This window comes from Elephantulus edwardii, unplaced genomic scaffold (assembly GCF_000299155.1).
Source record: "Elephantulus edwardii isolate Elephantulus edwardi_28Jun2011 unplaced genomic scaffold, EleEdw1.0 scaffold00003, whole genome shotgun sequence".
Taxonomy (NCBI): domain Eukaryota; kingdom Metazoa; phylum Chordata; class Mammalia; order Macroscelidea; family Macroscelididae; genus Elephantulus; species Elephantulus edwardii.
The window spans coordinates 23,819,895-23,840,609 of NW_006399753.1; the positions used below are offsets into that span (position 1 = coordinate 23,819,895).

The 20,715-nt window shown below is 41.8% G+C and overlaps 1 protein-coding gene across 1 annotated transcript in view; it reads left to right on the plus strand.

The window, feature by feature from the left end:
• STK39 (serine threonine kinase 39) overlaps positions 1 to 20,715 on the plus strand; it is a 431,767-nt gene that overhangs the window by 179,107 nt on the left and 231,945 nt on the right. The window contains exons 9-10 of the mRNA XM_006879325.1: positions 6,735 to 6,783; positions 6,886 to 6,951. Coding sequence (XP_006879387.1) covers positions 6,735 to 6,783; positions 6,886 to 6,951 — 115 coding nt within the window. The remainder of the gene's footprint in view (positions 1 to 6,734; positions 6,784 to 6,885; positions 6,952 to 20,715) is intronic.

Below are 20,715 nucleotides of genomic sequence, written 5' to 3' on the forward strand. Positions count from 1 at the left end.
CCAGGTAGGATCCCAACTCTGCTTAATCACTGTCGACATGACTCAGTTTCTTCATCTATGAAATGGCATTGTGGACACCTACGACATAGGATTGCGTAGAGTGGAAGGAGTTAGGCATGTAAATAGGATTGCTATTTCCTCCTGCCTCCACCTCCCTCCCCGCGCGCCCCCCCCCCGCCCCGCATGCCTTATTCTTTAGCAACTGAAATTATTAAAAAATTATTTCTATATGGTATTTTGAGTATTTGCCTTGTCTGTTTATCACAGTCATATGTGTCTGCATGAAATGATGTTTTTAGTAGAGCTTGTCTGCTCATCTTGGCATCTCTCAGTGTCTGGCCTGTGGATTATGCACTGGGTGATACTTCTTGAAAAACAGGAGGGAAGATACAAAGCCTGGCAATTTGGAGGTGCTTTCCACCCACCGAGAAAAGTTTCAGCAACATGAACCAGATTAAAGTGGGCTGAGGACTGAATGGAAAATTTTGGATGATTTCTCTGTTTCTGTTTCTTGCATGTAGATCTTTTACTTGTAATCTGAAAGCAGTTAGATGTATCCAAAGTCCTGGTATTGCTGAGAATCTTTTTTTAGCAATGAATGAAGAAAATATCAACAGAAGAATAGGGACCAGGACAAATTCACTCCCACGCAGGAACCCAGGCTAGCTGAGAGAGGCTGTGCCTTCTGGCAACTTCGAGAGCTCCTGGAGCTTTCTTTAGAAAGGAGAGCTGGGGTGTTGGAGCTGTTTGCCTCATCCCAGACTTGTGCTTTGTATTGGAGTAGACAAATAATTGCTTATATTTGCATAGCAGGCCATCTTGCTGTTTCTTTAAAAAGTCATCCTTGATCTTGTGGGAATCTATGCTCTGTATTGATAACAACTATAAAAAGACACCAGTATTTTCTTTGGGAAGCACGGAGGTGGATATTGCATAGCTAAATCTGTAAGAAATGTATGTATGCAACTTGAATGGTTGTTCTTTCAGAGGGAGAGGTGGGGTGAGAAAAGCAGAGATGCCCGAGGTCAATGAGCTGTTAGAATTTAGTAATGCACGTTGTTAGAAATGCTTCACTGGTATCATATTCATCCCAAATCCTTTGAGAATGATTCTAAGGCTCAGTGGGCTTTGGTTCATCCATATGTATTAACTGAATCCTTCAAGGGATTTTCTTCCGAGAGTGTTGCCACTTGCAGCCCACACTGCATTGTTTTTAGAGGCTTCTCAATGGCATCATCATTCAAAGTCTGCACCTTTATTTTGGTTGCTGGTAGCATTTTAGCATTTCTTGTGAAAAAGTATTTGTATTTATATTACCGCCAATGGCTTTGCATCTACTAGTGGCCACTTAAGACATGACTGTATTTGTGGAACTCTTTCTCCTCTAAGACTCGGGCAGAAGGCAGGCAGCACTGATAGCATTATACGCACTGGCTGTACACTGGTAGTTGCTATGGTGTCAAGTCAAACTAAAATGAAAACACACACAAACAAAAACTCTGAATCAGATTGGCAACATGCACGTCAGCTTATCTCATACCTTCTGTCACTGTCCTCCCACCTTCCTTTGCTTTATTCCTTACAGGTCCATTTTTCCATACTTCCTCATGTAGATAGTTTAGCTTTTATAGAATCCTATTAAAATAGGGTGGGCACTTCCATTAATTTAAGTACAAAAAGAATCAGTGACCTGCTAATTCGTTATGCTTTGTATGGGATAGGAATGAGATTGTTTAGGGCGTCTTTAGGTCATCTCATTTCTTCTGCCATCGAGTTTTTTGTTTGTTAAAGCTTTGCGTGTAGGGAGGGCAGGCAAAGGAGTTCTTTCTGCTGAGGGCTGTTCCCCTTTACATTTTTGGTTACCATAGAAATGACCTTGCTGAGGAAGGGAAAGTATTTTCCCAGCCCTGTAGCTCAAGGTATGTTTGGCATTTTCACAGACTCCTCTCTACTTCAGTGGTACACTGGCAAGAGAAAGCCTTCTATTACACTTCCTGTGCAGAGCGAGAAGGGGAGGGGTTCAAGGAGGAAGGGAGATATTCAGTACCTTCTGCTGTCCGCACACTTCTCATCTCCCTTCCCTTCCCTTTTTTTGCTAGTGCGAGTCTAATTTTAATTGAAGCATTTCCCTCTATTTCACACGTAGCTGTTGTGACTGACTAAATCCAGCTCCAGGAGCTGTGGTGGTTGTTGTTAGGCGCTCCTGGTCAACTAAGACTCATAGTGACCCACGAGGAATAGATTGAAACCTTACTTTATCATGAACCGTGCTCACAGTCTCAGCCATGCTTAAGCCCGTGTCGAATCACCGTGTTGGTCCATCTCCAGGTCATCTTTCTTGCTCACTTTCTCTGACCTTCGATTTCTCCAGTCATGTCTTTCTTTTTCCAGTGATTGACACCTTCTGGCAACATGGGCAAAGTATGTAAGACAATAATTTTTCCATCCTTGCCTCTAAGGAGCACTGTGGTCGCATTTGTGCTGTTCAAATGCCTGACAGCATGAATTTTTCCATATATTCTTACATTTAATTATACTATGGAATTATGGACTTGAGTTATGCTGAACTCTTTTGTTTATCTTTTCTTCTTTATTTTCTCAGCATTGGCAATATTAAAAGGAACTATATGCTGGCCCCGCTTGAGAAGGGATTGTATCTTAGTGCTGTGGAAGAACAGATAATTACAGAATGGAGGTGTTGGGGGGTGGTGTGTGAGCACAGAGTAGGGAGCAGTGATGTGTATGAACTGGGGGAGGTGTCTCCAAGGCATGACATCCTCCCAGGGAAGAGTGACATTTAAATTGGCTCTTAACTGATGAGCAAGGGTGTGCCAGTTGGTTGGGAAAAAAATATTCTTTGAAGCAATAAGAGAGGAGTGTGCTTTGTCTTGAAAGAGCAAGAAATAGTGAGAACATGAACATCAGTGTAGTTGGAGACAGGGTTCACAGAGTGTGATGAGGCTGGAAGTGTTGGGATCTAGGACCTGCTCAAAAGAGTTTGAGTTTTATCTCAAGACTTGCTTAGCACAGATAAAACCAGGTGACTGTTTTAAAAGAGCCTGCTGGGTAAGCCATGTGGAAGGTGTGCCGGCAGGAGGGTGAGACAAGTGAGTGACTGATCACCTAGGAGGCAATTGTACTAACTGGATGCAGTGAGCCTTTCGGGCAAACAATGGTCTTGAATTCCTTCCTCATTTTGATGCTCTTAGATTTCTTTTGACTTAAAACAAAAAACAAACAAAAAAATTAATTTATTTTGTATTTCTTTGTTTCCCATCTTGTTTCATGTTGTGAGGCAGGCCTACAAGAGCCCAGACCTTGGTCTCGCTGCACCTTGATGGTTCTGCTGTGTGCTCTCCAGTAGTTCCTTTCTCTCCACTCCAGCTCGAGTTCAGGTCCTTGACTGTTTTTATGGTTCCCTCCCAACTTGCAGTACCCTGGCTCCCACCTGCTTGGCTGTAGGTCAGCAAAGGCGTATTTACACCTGTTGTTTTCACTAGAGGATGCCTCACATGTAGAGTAATGCCTGCTCAGGAAATACATATTAGAAAAATGAAAAAACAGATTGCGAGTAGAACAGAGACTTCAATAGCTGCTGCTGCTCCATTTAACAGTATACATTACAATAATAATGAAATTAAATTTTGTAAACTAGCTGCATTATTTTTAGGTTCTGGTGCCTGTTGGAATTCACCAACATAACTGTAAGGTTGGTGGTTTGAATCTACCAGGTGCTTCACGAGAGAAAATGGGAAGTTTCTTCCCCTTGCAATTTATAGTCTCTGAAACACGCTGGAGGATGGCAGGTAGTTAGAGTCGACTCAATGGCAGTGGGTTTGTAAATGGGTTAGTGCCTGTTTGGTGTAATCCTGGTGGCACCGTGGGTTAAGGTGTGGGTTGCAAACAGAAAAGTTGGTTTGAACCCACAAGTCCCTGCATGGGAGAAAGGGGAAGCATTCGACATCTGTGAAAAGCTATGGTCTCAGAAACATTATAGGCAGTTTAAGTTCATATTACAGGATCCCTCTACTTGTTGGGACCCTGTACTAAATTGGGACCTACTTGATGGAGGTAATCCATAACTAGGACCCACAAAAATATGAAATAGAGCCCACCCATTGTTTAAAACTTTGTTTACTCAAAGCAATTAGCAATTAGTGGTTGTTTATTGCCAAGGATGTGGGGATTAGGGATTCATTACCAAGTATCTGTAACCAGTGTTCCACTTGAAATCTGGGGAAAGAGCAATAACAATGTAAATAGAAAATTTCTCTGCATAAAAATACAGAGTATGGTCTCTGTAGACTAACACAGTTTGGACACTGACGCACTTAATGGCATTTCCCAATTCTTTTATGTGCTTGGATTCAGTCCCCAGGAACATCTCAGTGGAACGTTCTGGTTCCAATGCACTGGTTTCTAATCTTCTCCAGTCTAAGAACTCCTGTGAAACTTGGACCTTTCCCTAGCATAATAGTATCTTTCCTTTGATAATCCTTCCCTGAGAGAAAAAGTAATGATACTTAGTAATTCTTTACTCCCATTTTTTTTTAAATTATGAAAATTTTAAAATGCAGAAGAGTTGAAAAGACAGTAAAATGTTCACTTGTATACTCCTGCTTAGATTCAGCAATTGTTAACCTTTTCTTCATTTGCTGTGTCTGTTGTTTTTTTTTTATATGCTTTTGAGTCACCTGCTACTCATAGCAACCCTATGTACATTAGCTCTAAACCCTGCTCTATCCTGTGCCAATCTTATTATCTATGACACACCTACTCCCATTACCTTAGTAATCCACCTGAATCAATCCATCTCATAGAGGGTCTTCCTCTCTTGTGCTGTCCCTCCACCCTCCCAAGAACAACGTCCCTCTCTAAGGACTGATTCCTCCTTGTAATATGTTCAGAGTATGTCAGACGAAGCTTCAGAAACCTTGCCTCCAAGAAACAGCCTGGTTTAACCCTCTCTAGGATGAACCTGTTTGTTTTCTTAGCAGTCCGTATTCAATACTTTGCTCCAACAGCACAGCTCAAAGGCATTAATTCTTCTGTCTTCCCTAGTCATTGCTGTCTGTTAACTACTTTTTATTTTCTTAAACTCTTTTAAAGTAACAGACTTGGTATTTTTGTTTACAGTTTTAGAAATGACAGTTTTCTTTGCATGGCCATGCCACTTTTCTGCACCTAAGAAGATGAACAATAATTTTCTAAAGTTATCTAGCATGTTCTCACATCCCACATGATGTCTCTCTCTATCTCTCTTTTTTTATGTCTATGTATTTTTTTAAGATCTCCATACTTCTCTTCCCACCAAACCCAGGCTCCATTCAAGGGCCCAGTATTGCATTTGGCTGGTTAGGTGTCAGATCTGCTTCCTCACTCACATCTCCCCTTCACTCTGCTGACCTTGACTATTTAAAGTCATCAGGCCTGTTGTCCAAAACTCAGGATTTATCTGCCTGTTTCCACAGCTGCTTTTTTAGAAAGAACTGCTAATGAAGGCAGTTATTCTTTGTGAAAGAATGGCCATTAAAAAGGTTATTAAGGATAAAAGCCATATGCAGCAATAGAAAAATCCTTATTCTACAAACCTTTCTGAAATAACGATTTAGGCAAAGAAGCTAAAATCACTAGATAAAAGGGTTTGTTGTATTTGGTTTGTTTTTTTTTTTAAAAAAAATCTTGATGTTGATAAAATCCTATAAAGTATTACCCAATAGGAAAACTTAGTAATCACAGTGGGGAAAACTTACCTTTACCACAGAGAGATTTGGGCCGTGGAGACCAAGTGATTCAATTTAGCATCTTGAATAGTGAAATAACCCAACAGCTTGTGCCTGTGAAATGTTGCTGAATGAATATAAAGAATACGAGTATTCTGCCCAGAAATGCTTGGTTATGCCAATCAAGCCTTTAGACCAAACTTTCAGTTTGTAGGAGGTATAATAAAAGGTAGGGATTTCTGGTGGCCTAATGGGTAAGGAATTACATTACCAACATAAAGGCAGGAGATTCTAATCCACCAGCAACACCACGGGTAAAGACAGTCTCCTCTTGTGAGATATACAGCCCCTGAAAATCTGCTGGATTTCGTGAGCTGGTCGTGTAGGAGTCAGTACCACCTTGATGGCAGTGAGTGAGTGAGTAGGAGAGACACGTTAGGGAGTGAATCAGGTGGATCCAGTAATGTTTGTAATGCATTTTAGTAACTACAGTTGCATTTATCTTCTACTAAAGAATAGTGATCAGTGTTCATTGATGCAGGGTTCTTCAGTGAGCAGGCACTGCTTGTACACACACGTTTGTGACCCCATGCAGTAGATGCTGTGCCCAGGGATTTGTCATGTGTGATGGGTTGTAGATCTCTCATAGGATCACACTGCAGCTTTGAGGGTTTCTTAATAAATACAGGAATTTAGCTCACAGACATGTCAGTCTGCCACCTTGTAGAAACACACTAAATTCACTTAGTGAAGTATAAGGACACAGGCTGGAAACACCTTCCCCAGGCCTTTAACTTGCAGGAATTCATGTGTTCTGCAGTCAGGGTGTTTGGAATGAACTGCAAAATTGACACTCTTTTACATGGTGCCAGCTTCTGAGGCCTGTAGTTTCTGGGTTAGCTACTCCTCAACTGGCCTTCCAAAAATACTCTAGGATTAAGTTGTTTCAGCAAGGCGGTGTGTTTATTGAGTGGTCGTTGTTTCAACTCTGATTTATTATTGATCTTTCAGGCCCACAGCAGCAGAACTTTTAAAATGCAAATTCTTCCAGAAAGCCAAGGTAACATGCTTAAAACACCCAGTAAATCTGCTATTTTGAAATCACTATGGATTCCTGTGTCTGATTATCTGATTTTGAACTGTTGGGCTATTTGTTTTGCAGAACAGAGAATACCTGATTGAGAAGCTGCTCACAAGAACCCCAGACATAGCCCAAAGAGCCAAGAAGGTAAGCTGTTGCCAACCCGCCCTGTCCGTGGGGCTGCTTTCCACCCCAGGAAAAGAGACCCCAAGAGAAGGAGGGGGAGACTCCCACATTCTCAAGGTCTGAGAATTCTCAGGGGACAGAGAAATCAGATTAGGGAATTACTCAGCTACTTGCAGCATGCCTTTTGGTTATCTCACCTCTCTGCTGTTTGTTTGGGGTGTGGAAACTGTGAAACTTAGATGATTTCATTTTCTCCTTTTATCAGTTTTGCTTCAGGAAGGCCAGAGACAAAAGGGTTTTAAACTTACAGAGTGAAGCTCCCCTGTAATAGCTTTCATTTGAATTTTACACAAGAGTCATAATCATTTTTTAAAAAACTGAATGCCAAGATGAAAACCAAAACTTTTCTTGGTTATTTGTGAGATATAGGCTCTTTACTTGTAATTGAGAAATGGTGGTACATTCACACAATGAAATACTATGCAGCACTAAGGAGCAATGGTTTTGTAAATTACTACCTAATTTGGGAGGGACTGCAGAGCATTATACTAAGTGAACTAACTCAGTCTCATAAGGACAAATACTGTATAAGACCATTATTTGTAGAATGAGTGTGAGGATCCAAGGTGTGGGGACTTAATCATAAGGTCACATAATTTGATGGGTGGAGGGATGGGTGGGAAAAGAGGAAAGGGGAGAAACCTGGGACAAAAAACAATGTTTATAAACTTTATATAAACTTTGTATGTAAACCAGTATTAGAAAAAAAGCCTTAAAAAGGCTCTTTTCTTGTAAGTTTCCTTATACACTGTGGTCCCTTTTTAAAAATTCTGTCTTCTGTTAACTGAAGTGTGTTAATGATTACCTAAGAAAACTTTCCACTGTAGGTTTTGGATTTTTTTTTTTTTTAAGTGGAATGTGTGAGATAGAATGCCATTGGTTTGTATATAGTCCATATCCACAAAGGAGTCTTTTTTACTTGGCGTCCACTTTTTCTGCTTGAGGTTTCACATCCCACTACTCTTTCATGTAGGGGGATTTTCCAGGCCTATTACTGTCTAGAACATTAGCATCCTACCTTCAGCGTCCTGTTAAATGGCCCAGCGGCAACACAAGTGCATTGTTTCCAAAATGGTTCACCTCCCCTCCCAGGCCTCTTCGTCTTCCCTTCTCTAAGAAGGGAGTCACCCAGGCTCAGAGGCCTGGGATTATAGTTAAGCCCTCCTCCCACTGCCCTTCCCCGTCGTCTAACCACTCTCCATGTCCCCCCGTGTTACGCAGCCTAGTTGTTATATGTTAAGTTCCCTTCCCATGTTAAGTTCCTTCAAGTCATCTATGACACATAGCAACCCTTGAACACCAGATCTGACCCTTGCCCTATCCTGCTTGTCCTCACAGTCTCCTCCATGCTTAAGCCCATTGTTGCAGCCATTGTGTCATGCAGTCCATCTCATTGCCCTGTGGCTTCTAACCGTGATCTCTGTAGGGATGGTTGCAGTAGATCTTTAACTTTTCTCCCTCTTTCTAACTGTTCTCTTCCTTCTTAGACACTGCTACAAGATTAACTTCACAGTCATGTCACTTCATTCCTTATAGGTAGTTTCCAAAATAAGACAAAAACAATCACAAGAACGAACTAGAAAAAGAAAAAGATATTTCTTAGTCCTAATAAAATAAAGACCAAGTCTCCTGAGCTTTGAATTCACAGCAGCCTTTCACCTTGTCACTTTATTTTCTCCTTCTCTCCTTCCTATTCCAAACTCCAGCCTCACTGAACTACACTTCCTACCAATGTGTAAATTCCTTTAGGATTTTATCAGTTTGGAGGTGGGGGTGGGTGTGGGTCAGGAAGTGAAGCATCTGTTGAGGTTGTGACTGTCTTTTCTTCCTATAAAAAGACAAACTTTTTGTTAAATACAATTGTGCTCTGTAGTCCACATTTCCTTCTGCATGTATCTTGAGAAATAAGCAGCGAAGGTTTTGAGAGATGTGATTTTTCAACCATGTCTTCTGCCATTTACTTGCGTTTTGATTTTCAACTTAAACCCCAGGGCTTCTTGCGTCACCCATCCCTTCAAATGGAAAATGACCACCTATCTCAGACTCACACAGATAGCAAAGAGAGAATATAAATTAGTTCTTTAAACATCTTAGTGAGAAAGAGAGGGGCCCATTGTATTGCTTCCCTGACTGCCCTACATTCGTAAAGTTGCTGTTTTTCCTACCACGGTTTTCATTTTAAAGTACAGTTTGGTTATCAGCCACCCTGTACTCCTTCTCAAAGTCTCTGCAGCAGCTTTTCTGAGCAAGACAATGTAATCACACCACATTTCTTAGTCAGACTAAAGTCCCCAAATATTTGCTGACTATATGGACATAACTGTTTGGGGCCACCAAGGAAAAAACATGGGAAATTCTGTTGTGTTCATTTAATTTTTTTCACCCCTAAATCCTTAATTTTCAGTTATTTATTAATAAAAATTAATAGCAATAAATAATTTATTACTTTTAGAAGAATATTCTTTTAAAGACACAGCAATCATTTGTCTGTTTGCTGTACTGAACAACTTGGAGTTGCTTTGATGCTGAACACTATTCCATAGTCGTGGCAAATACCATCATGGTTACCCATTATGTACAATGGTTGGATGAGCTTCCAGATTCATGTTGGGAAGCAAGAGTGGCATCCAGTTCCTAAACAAGATGCCTCTGGAAACTCAACAAACTCTCTTATAACAGAGTTAAGGTCTTTTGTGCAAAGCTTACTCTGAGTCATATTTGACTTGACAACATTTAACCACTGCTAAATGAGACTAGTGCTGTGATAACTGGACGAACATTCTTCCACTTTGTACATCACTCTTTGTCAATGTGCTATATGAGGTAGCCTGGGTTTGCTTTGATGCTGAACCTTGTGCCATGGGGGAAAAAATACCATAATGGTTTCCCATTGTGGACAGTGTTTGATGGCGCTCCCAGTTGCAAAACAGGTTGGGAAGCAGGAGTGTCATCCACTTCCTAAACCACATGCCTCTAGAAACTCTTTGAACATGAAGAAACAATGATAGCTATGGAAAGGCATTAGGTCTTTTGTCTTTTGTTCATCAAGTTGCTATGAGTTGACCTTGGCTCCACGGCAGTCATCAACAACAACAACAACAAATACTTAATGCACACTTACATTTTTGTTAAGCAGGTCTTTGCTCCCTTTGACTCATCATGTAGATAAACAGCCATTAAAAATAAATAAATAAATAAATGAGCAAGCTTACACTGAGTTGGCTTGCCCACTGTGGAGCTTCTGGTGAATTCAGACATCCAAAGCAGTTTAACCTTTGTGTTAGTCGTGTAACTCCCTGTGGACTATGCTGCTTCACTCCCTTGAGCAGCCACATGTTGTTGACGGTGTGTGCTCTTGGGTTGGAGCTGACTCATAGCTGATCTTCCAGCAGGTTTTCAGAGGCTGTAAATTATGAGCGAGTCGATTGCCTGTCTTCCTCTTCGGAGCAGCTGGCAGACGGGTAGTGCAGCTCCTTACCCAAGTAACCATGTTGTTGATTACCTTCGAGTCGAGCATGACTCATAGCAACCCTATGAACAAAAGGCCTGAAGCCCCTCTACAACTATCAGCACATTGTTCCTTATTTAAAAGTTCTCATGGAGACTTGGCTTTAGCAATGAAATATTAAGTGATCGTGTGCAGTCACTGTGTGCAGTGACGTTTAAACCTTTGTTGTAGGGTGTTTTTGTGTCTCTTATGTGCTTCCACTGTTGTGTTTCGTTTGCATTGTGGGCAAGTCTTAGTGTTGTCTACTCTTGGGTTTCTCTTTAGTCCCCCTGATGGTTTTGGTTTCCTGCTTGTGATGGTGCCTCATAAGCTTGATCTTGCTTTTGTTTCTACAGTACAGGTTTCTTCCTCAGAAGGTACTTGTGATGTCAGCCCTTTGATTTTTGTCTTTTTAGTTAATAGTTTTAAAAACAGACACAGCCCATTGATATAAAACCATTGGCCATTCAGCTGACTGCAAGCCATTAGGGACCCTGTGTTTCTGAGAAGAACTGTGCTGTGCTTTGAAAACAAGATTTTCAAAGGCAGATTTTTAAAAGCCATTTTATTGTGACTTGAATTAAGGTTTGTAGAGCAATTTGGTTTTCCATTCAACATGTTTTTTTGATGATATTGATCACAATCTCTATAATTACTCTCTTTCCCTACTTTGTCATTTTGCTTGTAGTTTCCTTTTCTCCTCCTTCCTCCTTGCCTTCTGGGCATTATTCTGGAGTAAATACTGTCCTTTTGATCTTGTATAGGTGATTGTAAATCTCATGACAAGAGATTTCCCATCATTCTCCCAAGGAACTGCTATTGGATTTGAACTGGCAGAGATGGACGGCCTTTGTGTGAGGTGTGCAGGTCCCTATGGACTGATATTTAAAATACAGCTGACTCTGTTGGCAAGGTTCTTAGTGACTTTGGCAAACATGTTCATATTAAATGTGTTGCCATTAACTGTTATCTTCTTCCTTATTTATGGTAATCCAAATGAAAGAATTATTTTTTCAATACGTAGTTTTCTTTTGCGTGAATTATTTGCACCTGTTTAAATGTGAGAGACTGGTGATACTCCGCTCCCTAGAAAGTCTATGGAGCCCATTGTGGTGAGAGGCAGACCTGGTTGTGAGGTGATGGATTGCTTGAGAGCCCCCTAATTCCATGTGGTAGGCCATCTTGCCTTCATCCAGATGGCCAGTCAGTAGAAAAGCATGTTGAATGTTTGGCGTTGCTCTGCCTGTTAACGGAGTGATGGAAAAGAATGTTTTGTTTGTTTGTTTTTAATGATAATAGCAGCAATTTTAGGAATATTTGTTTTCTTCCTGGAGGCAAAGTATTTGGTCCATTCTGGATTCTTTTACCAACCAACTGTGTCATTTAGCAATCACCATGATTTCCTTTTGCCCAGTGTTTCTGTCTATGACGTGGAAATTTCATCTGACCCCAGGCATGTGGTGAAGGTTAATGAGAGAGTCGAGGTTTCTGGATCACATGACACTCTGTAAATTCAAAATGAGAACATGCTAATCATGACCCATGAGAGTAGGGTTAAATGCAGTTATGTAACTTCTACTTTTCATTTTTGCTTGTGGATAAGAAGGAAAAGTTTACTAGCCATTACCGCTTCTCATGTGACTCTCTAGGGACCTGTCTCCAGTTATCCTTTGGGTTTTGAAAGCTTGATCACATGATGTTCGATCATTTAGTAGATTCGCGGAGTGGAGAAGATCATAAATAGTTCTGTTAAAATTTAATGCAGATGCTTGGGGCTGTGTGCATTTTCTTTGGGAACTGCTAAATGTCAGAGTTGACTGATGTCTACTAAATTCTCTGTTAGTGATAAGGATATTGAATAGTTGAATCCATGCTTATGTTTACATGCTTTCTAAAACCCACCGAGACAGGAAGAGAGTTAGGGGGGTAGAAGCTGCACAAACTATTAAGTCCTGGATGCTCACCCCCAGTGCATATTGGCCCAGGAAGTTACTAAACGATGGTATAGGTTTCTTCTTTTTGTTGTGGTTGCCAGTGTTTTCATGGGAAATGAAATCGCTGGAAGATTCTTGCTTGAATTCTCCTAATGATGAAACTAAAAAGTTGGGAATGGTTCATTATTATTATGAAGGAGGAAAAGTTATTGTATCACTGCTACATTTGGGTAGCATCATTGTGTATTGGAAAGACCGGGATGTTATTTGTGGTCCCAGTATTGCCTGTAGCAGGTATAGGACTGATTTCATAATATGAACTCAAGACTGTGGGCTCTATTTGAGTTTCTCCTGTATATGTTTGGGAATCAGTGTGTAGAAATACCACTGTTCAAATGTATTTCATGCTTAATATGTATTGAGAGTGTGTTTTCATTTAACTTTTATTTTGGAATAACTTTTGTTGTAGTTGTGTGTTGTCGATTTGGAACTGACTCATAGCTGACCCTCCAGTGATTTTCAGAGGCAATAAATTGTCTGGAAGATGACTGCCAGTCCTTCTCCCCCAGAGGGGCTGGTGGATTTGAACTGTTTGCCTTTGGGATTTGCAGCACAACTTCTTATCCCTAGGCCACCAGGGCTTTCTTTTGCTATAACAGTTGCTCTCCACCACGAGGTGGAGTGTGTGTGGTGTTTGTGAAGAGTTTAAGAAGAATAGCAGTTAAATTCACATGTATCTGATATTTTTGTATAGTGTTCAGATCATTCTCATATGTACCTTCTAATTCAGTCCAAACAGTTATGCCTGGAAATGGGACGATATTATTATCATCACAAGGCTCAGAGGGGGAATCTAACATACAGAGAGGGGACAGAACTTGTGCTAGTCAGAACCCAACTTTTATTTCTGCTCTTGTGCTCTTTTCACTAAGTCTAACTGAAGAGAGAAAGGATAAGTAGGAAATACAAATGGGAAAGATAGGCAGAATAAAGGGTGGCATTAACTAAGCATCACAGTAGACACTTGGGAAAATTACCAGTGGTCTAGCAGGTGTGGGGGGATTATGGTAATAACTTGGTTTTGGCTGTCCTGGAGGCAAGGAAAATGGTTGTTGAGAGTTTGGAAGCAACAACAGTTATTGATTGTCTTTCACAAGTTCATTTTTGCATTTATAAAACTGAGGAAGAAACAGTACCTACCTTATGTATGTAAGGACTACATTGGGTCAAGCATATGAAACAGATAAGAAGATGGGTGGCACCAAGTATTCCATAAATGGTATCCATTCTCAGTATTACTAGTAATTGTATTATTTGTTAAACTCTCATAAATTCGTTTTATTATAGTTTTCATTTACTACTATGTCTTGGAAGCAGGAGTAACATTCACTTCCTAAACAACATGCCTCTGGAAATTCTATGAACTTTGGTAAATGAAGATAGTTGTAGAAAGGCCTCAAGACTTTTGTTTCAGATGGTTGCTATGAGTCACGCTCGACTCAATGGCATTCTGCATCATTGTTGTTTCTGGAACTTTCTTGTATTTGCTGAATACACCACTCTGCTGGTTCCATTTCTGCTACTGCTCTAATAGGTGCTTTTCTTGCCATCACCTATGCCATTCATGGGCCCCGAGGGACAGGTAAAAGCAAAGACATAGTCCAGCTGATGAAGTCTGCTGGTCAGTGAGGGTGACAGGAAATGCAAACCCTACGGAGTTAGGCTTTAGGGGCCAGGCATGCAGGAGTCAGTATGACATGGGATTGATCATGGAGCTGAGAGATGGACATATGGAGCTCCCAGAACTGAGAGGAAAACGAATGCTTATCATGCACCCTCAGAAGCTATGCAAGCTCCTTGGTTTCCTTGGTTTGTATTCATCTTACAGCAATCAGTGAAAGCCTGAGTAACAAGGCAGAGGATAAGATAAACCGAAGCATCGGGAGGTTTTAATCTGGTTAAAAATATTTTGACATATAAGTGGAAGAGAATCATCCTGTATTTGAAGTGCGTTGACATCCTTAAAGAGCCTGGCTCTTTATCTTTCCAATTTGCTGGCACGGAAGCAGGCCTCGGAAATTGAGTCTTGACCAAAACCACATTGTCATATGGTTGTGGGGTCACTTTTTCATTATTTAGTCTCCTTGTTCAGTCATTAAAGAGGAAAAATGACTCTGAATTTCTGCATGACCACGTTTCTCCCCTTCGGGAATCATAAATTCATAAGATGGCAAAGGTTGTGCTCAGAAACCAGAGTGAGTGCAAATGTTTGATGTTGTTACTATGTGCCATCGAGTCACTTGTGACTCTTCAGTGACTCTATGTACACTAGCTCTGAACCCTGCCCTATCCTGAGCCAATCTTACTGTCGCTGACACACCTACCGCCGTTACCCCAGTTACTGTGTCACTCCATCTCATCTTGTGCTGCGCTGCCCTTCCACCTTTCCAAGCATGATGCCCTTCTCGAAGAGCTGCTCCCTCCTGGCCACCCGCCCAAATGTTGGCTAGATGGCGCTGAGTTTTGTTCCGACGCTGCCCAGCAGAGGGCAGCGGCGAGCTGTCTGTTGAGTTTCTGGAAAGCAAGCTGAGCTCAGGTTCTTGGCTTCCTGAAGTTTCCAGCGGGAAGGAGGAGGATTCAAGGTAGGTTGCGGCTTTAAGGAGTTGTGAATACTCAACCCCTGTACCATTTACCCTCGGGCTTTCTTTATGTTGTTAAGAGGTCAAAGGCTGATCATTTAAGTTTGAATGCCATGTTAGATTTAAATTGCATGTTTTCTTGAAAAATCAAAGTAATAGAACACTTTTTTTTTTAACGTGGTTTATGTTTAAAACAAAAGACTGGTTTTGGAAGAAGGGATGTGAAGAGTTTCCTGTGTTGTGTGGATGATACAGTTCTCGGAGAGCACGCTCCATAGAGAGCTGAGGCTGCCGGGCCGGGCGGCGGGGAGCTGCGGAGACCACCACGGAGCGGGCCGGGCACCGGGCCTTGGGGCGGGCGGCGGGCATCTCACCGGGTGGAGACGTGCCAGGAAGGGCAGCGGCCGAGACCACCACGGACCGGGCATCCATCAGGGTGAGGCTGTCGGGGCGGGCAGCGGCCGGGACCCCCACTGACCGGGCGGGGCGCCGGGCATCGCATCAGACGGAGACATGTGGGGAGGGCAGCGGCCGGGACCCCCACTGACTGGGCGGGGCGCCGGGCATGGACCAGGCTGAGGCTCAGCAGCCTCTCCCCCACCTCCCCCCCAAATCAGGAACAGGGTTGAGGCCTTGAACACTAATGAACGAAGACCAGGTGAGCTGTGGGAGGACACCAACAGTGTCGTCCAGGAAGAGTGCAGAAGGTCGTTACAGAGGCAGAGGAGGAGGAGAAGATCAACATGGATGTCAGACGAGACTGGACATTGCACTGGAGCGCCGAGAAGCCAAAGCACAGGGAAGAAATCAAAATATTAAGGAGCTGAACAGAAGATTTCAAAGGGCAGCTTGGAAACACAAGGCAAAGTGTTATAATGAAATGGGCAAGGAGCTGGAGTCAAAATCAAAAGGGTCGAACTCTCTTGATATTTCTTAAGCTGAAGGAACTATAAGAACAAATTCAAGCTGCGAGTTGCAATGCTTAAGGATGCCCGGGACAGAATACTGTATGATTCAGGAAGAATTAGAAGATGGAAGGATCTTCATCCTCATTCTACAATAATGGTTTTATATAGTATTTGTCCTTGTAGGGCTGAGTCACTTAGCATAATGCCCTCCAGTCCCTCCCAGGTGAGGTGACTTACAAAATCATTGCTCCTGTGTTCTGCGTAGTATTCCATCGTGTGAATGTACCATAATTTCTCAATCCATTCAGTCATGGTTGGACATTGGGGCAGTTTCCATGTTCTTGTAGTGGTAATGTTACTGTGAACATTGGTGTGCCAGTCTCCCCTGTTAGTGCCTCAGATCTTAATCTCTTGGGGTATAATCCAAGCAGTGGAATAGCTGGGTCGTATGGAATTTCTGTGTTCAGCTCTTTGAGGAAACACCTTCCAGAGTGGTTGGACCATTTTACAATCCCACCAACAATGGATAAGAGTTCGTATCTCACCACATCCTTTCCAATACTTCTTACTTTCCGTCCTGTTAAACTTTCCAAAGGAAAGAGGATTTTTCCAAGGGGTCCAAGGTAAGGGATGGTAGAAGCAGAGTGGTGAGGAGGGGAAGGGCCTTAGGGGGTTGTTATTTGTAAGAATGCAGAATTTGATGGGGTGGGGTGTGAAGGAAATGGGAAAGATCCAGTGTGAAGAACAGTGGATTCAAACTTTGTAAATAAACCAGTATATAATTTTTTAAAAAAGAATAAAGTGCACCAGACTTTAGAAAAAAAAAGATGGAGGGAGTATACAGAGTCATTGTACCAAAAAAAGGAACTGACACAGAAGAATTTTAAGAAACAGCATATGATCAAGAGGCAGTGGTAATGAAGGAAGAGGTTCTGGCGGCTCTGAAGGACTTGACCAAAAATAAAGCTCCAGAAATTGATGGAATGCCAATTGACATATTTTAACAAACAGATGCTGCCCTGGATGTGCTAACCAGGCTGTGCCAAGAAATCTGGAGAACAAGAACCTCCCTAGCTGACTAGAAGAGATCCATATTTATTCCCATTCCAAAAAAAAGTGACCCGACAATGTAGAAATTATTGAGCAGTAATTTCACTAATATCACATGTTACCAAAATCCTGCTGAAGATTATCCAGAAATGACTGGAACAGTACATTGACAGAGAACTACCAGAAATACAAGCTGGGTTTAGACGAAGTCATGGCACTAGAGACATTATTGCAAATGTCAGATGGATCTTAGCAGAAAGCAAAGAATACAAAAGGAATGTTATCTGTGTTCTGTTGATTATGCAAAGGCATTTGACTGTGTGCATCAAAACAGATTGTGGCTAACCTTGAGGAAAAAGACCACTTGATTTGCTTATGTGAAACCTATACTTGGACAAGGAAGCAGTCCCCAGAACAGAGCGAGGAAACACTGTCTGGATCAAAATCAGGAAAGGAGTGCATCAGGGATGCATTCTGTCTCCATGCCTTTTCAGTCTATGTGCAGAACAGGTCATTTGGGAGACTCGGCTTTATGAGGAGCAATGTGGCATCAGGATTGGAGGAAGACTCATCAACAACCTCCATACGCAGATGACACAGCCTTGCTTGCTGAAACTGAGGAGGGCCTGAAATACTTGCTGCAGAAGGTCAAGGACTGTCATCTTCAATATGGATTGAAGCTCAATGTCAAGAAAACAAAAGATTCTCACCACGGAGCCAATTGGCACCATGATAAATGGAGAAGAAATTGAGGTTGTTAACAGCTTCAGCTTGTTTGGCTCCACACTCTTAGCGCTAGCAGTCAGGAAATTAAAAGACAAATTGTCCTGGGAATGTCTGCTGTCAGGGACCTCTCTAGAGTACTGAAAAGAAGTAATGTCAGTCTAGAGACTAAGGTGCACCTGATCCAGTCCTTGGTCTTTGTAATTACTTGCAGTGCATCAGACAGCTGGACAATGACTAAGGATGACAGAAGAAAAATTGATGCCTTTGAGTTGTGATACTGGAGAAGGGTCTTGAACATACTATGGACCACCAAGAAAACAAAGAGGTCTGTCTTGGAGAGGATGAAACTAACTTTCTCCTTGGAGGCTAGGATTTTGAAGCTTCATCTCACATACTTTGGACATGTGGCCAGGAGGGTCTGGTCCATGGAGAAGGGCATCATCCTCAGAAGAGTGGAGGCATAGCGCAGCAGAGGAAGACTCTGGATGAGACGTATTGATACAGTAACGAGCAGTGCAAGTACGTGTGTCACATTCAGTGAGACTGGCTCAGGACAGGGAAAGCTTCAGAGCTGCTTTACATAGGGTCGCTATGTGTCTCGGGTAACTCAACAGCACATAAAAACAATAACAGTTTTCGGTGGTGTCTGGACAGTTCTAGAACTTTTTTTGCTTCCATGCATTACCTCTAAGCCAGAGAACTAAAGAAGGATGAAACGGAAGTATAGGTACCTATAAGGATAACAGTGACCTAACCGTTAAAAATATTATCACATGTATTTCTCAGTTTAGTAGAAAAAGCACTGAGTAGTTAAAATAGATGTGAAAGTACATCTCCACTTCTTGTTGTTTATTTCCCCTCATTCTCTTGTTTAAAGGCAAGCATATGCCCTGCTAATCTATCCTGGTGAGGAACCTCTGCATGTGTTCACGTAACATTCAAAGGGAGGAGAATGAGGATGTTAAAGTTTTACTATTTTAGATTTAAGAATAATATAGGTTAAATAGATTAAAGTTATTGCTTTAACTGGGTCTGCAAGTAGGTACAGGTGTTCACATAGTAGAAAAGAATTAATATTTTAATTTTTAAATTTTAAAATTACTCCGTGAGGGATCTCTAGAGACTTGTTGCACAGGTGTTGCAGAGTCAACCCACCTTTCGAATCCCCACTCGGGGGAAGAGATGAGCAGTCGCCCCTCATGCAAGTTACAGATTCAGAGGGTCAGTGATGAGTGAGTTCCTACTCAATAGCTAGTGACCACCACCACCTTTTTTTGCTCATTTTGGAAGAAAGTTGGTTTGGCCACTGAAGTCATGTGGCCACTAGGGGGCGCCAACAGAACAGTGAATTTAGACTCAGAAAGGGAATTGCTTCCAATACTTGCTTACAAAACCCCTTGGAAATGTCTTCTTTTTTTGCAGTCTACTTGCTTTAGCAATCATGACTTGTTCTGGGAGTGGATGAGGCACAAGTGAGAGTTGAGGAAAGAGCGAGAGGTGAAAGTAACACAGAAAATTGCTTTCAATTCTATTGGTAAATTGATACTAGAGGCCTTGTGTTCTGAGAAAGTGGCCCCTTTCTGGTGACATTTGACTTGGTTTTGAAGATTTCACTTTGGAAATGGTTATTTGCTAATCCTGGCACTCTTATTTAGGGGAAATGTCCGTGTTTCTTGGTCAGGATATTTTTTAAAAACACTAATTGCTTAAGAGAGCTTTCCGGAGGTTTATAGATTTGTATGTCCAATTTTTAGATATAAAAATATGGCATGCATTTTTAAAGTGTTGTGAGAGACACTGCTTTTTTTTTTTTATGGGCAAGGTCTAATGGTGATTCATTTTATTAAACATTGTTGTTGTTGTTGTTATGTGCCGTCGAGTCACCTGCGACTCATGAGACACTGCTTTTTATAAGTTTAGTTTGTAAAGAGATCATTGTTACCTGCTGTCAGAAAAGAATAGGCCTTAATTCCTCTTACTGGAAAAAAGTTGATAGCTTTATTTCAAATGGCAGTTCAGTCAGGTATCTGAGATTTGCATAGTCTAATGCATTCGGTACTTTCATTTTTCCCTTTGAGAAATTTTCAAAAGCTCAGGTTTACTAATTTTTCTGAAATGGAATTGGCATTTGAGTCATAGTCATTCTGTGGCACCTGGCAACAACATGCTGGGAGAAGCAAGGAGCTCTGGTGGTGCAGTGGATAAGGAACGCTGCCTTCTCCTTCCATGTGAGTCTGAAACCCCCTGGTGGTTAGCGATGACTAGATTCTGACTCTGCAGCACACAGAGTGAGAGACAAGAGATTGGTTCTGTGTGAAGACCTCAGGCTCTCTGTCCATGCATCTCTGCTTGTAATCCTACTCTTCACTGATAACATATTAGACGTTGGCTGCCATTAAGACAGGAGCTCTGCTTTCCCAGTGGTTAAACACTTGGTTACTAACCTTAAGATTGGTGGTATGAATGCAAAGGTGGGTCTGTAGGAGACAGACGTGGCCTTCTGCGTCGGTGAAGATTACTGCTTTGGAAAACCTTTGTGGCTCTCTGGTGGTGTAGTCTAGTGTGGTGCACTGTTCAGGCCGCAGTGGTTCAAATCTCATACTGGCTTTGAGGGAGACAAAAGATCAGTCTCCTCTCCTTACTGTTTACAGCCTTGGAAACTCAATGGAGAATCTGTGTAATTCAGAATGGATTCAAATGACAGTGAGTTTGTATGAGTTTTTGCCATTAATACACTTTGTCTTTATTCATTGTCTCCATCACTTGATCATACCATTTCTTTTCAAGGAGATAAAGCATGAAGAATGCAAAGGAGTTTGGCTATAGTTGGAGGAAAAGTGGTGTAGAAAGTTAACAGATGTTCATGTGGTCCTTTCACAACTGTGATATGATTGCGCCCTCTCTCTGAAGGCAAAACTTTGTTGGTTACCCCTTTCTAATAGGATTTGGTACACACAGGTGTTTCTGCCTCTTACAGGATG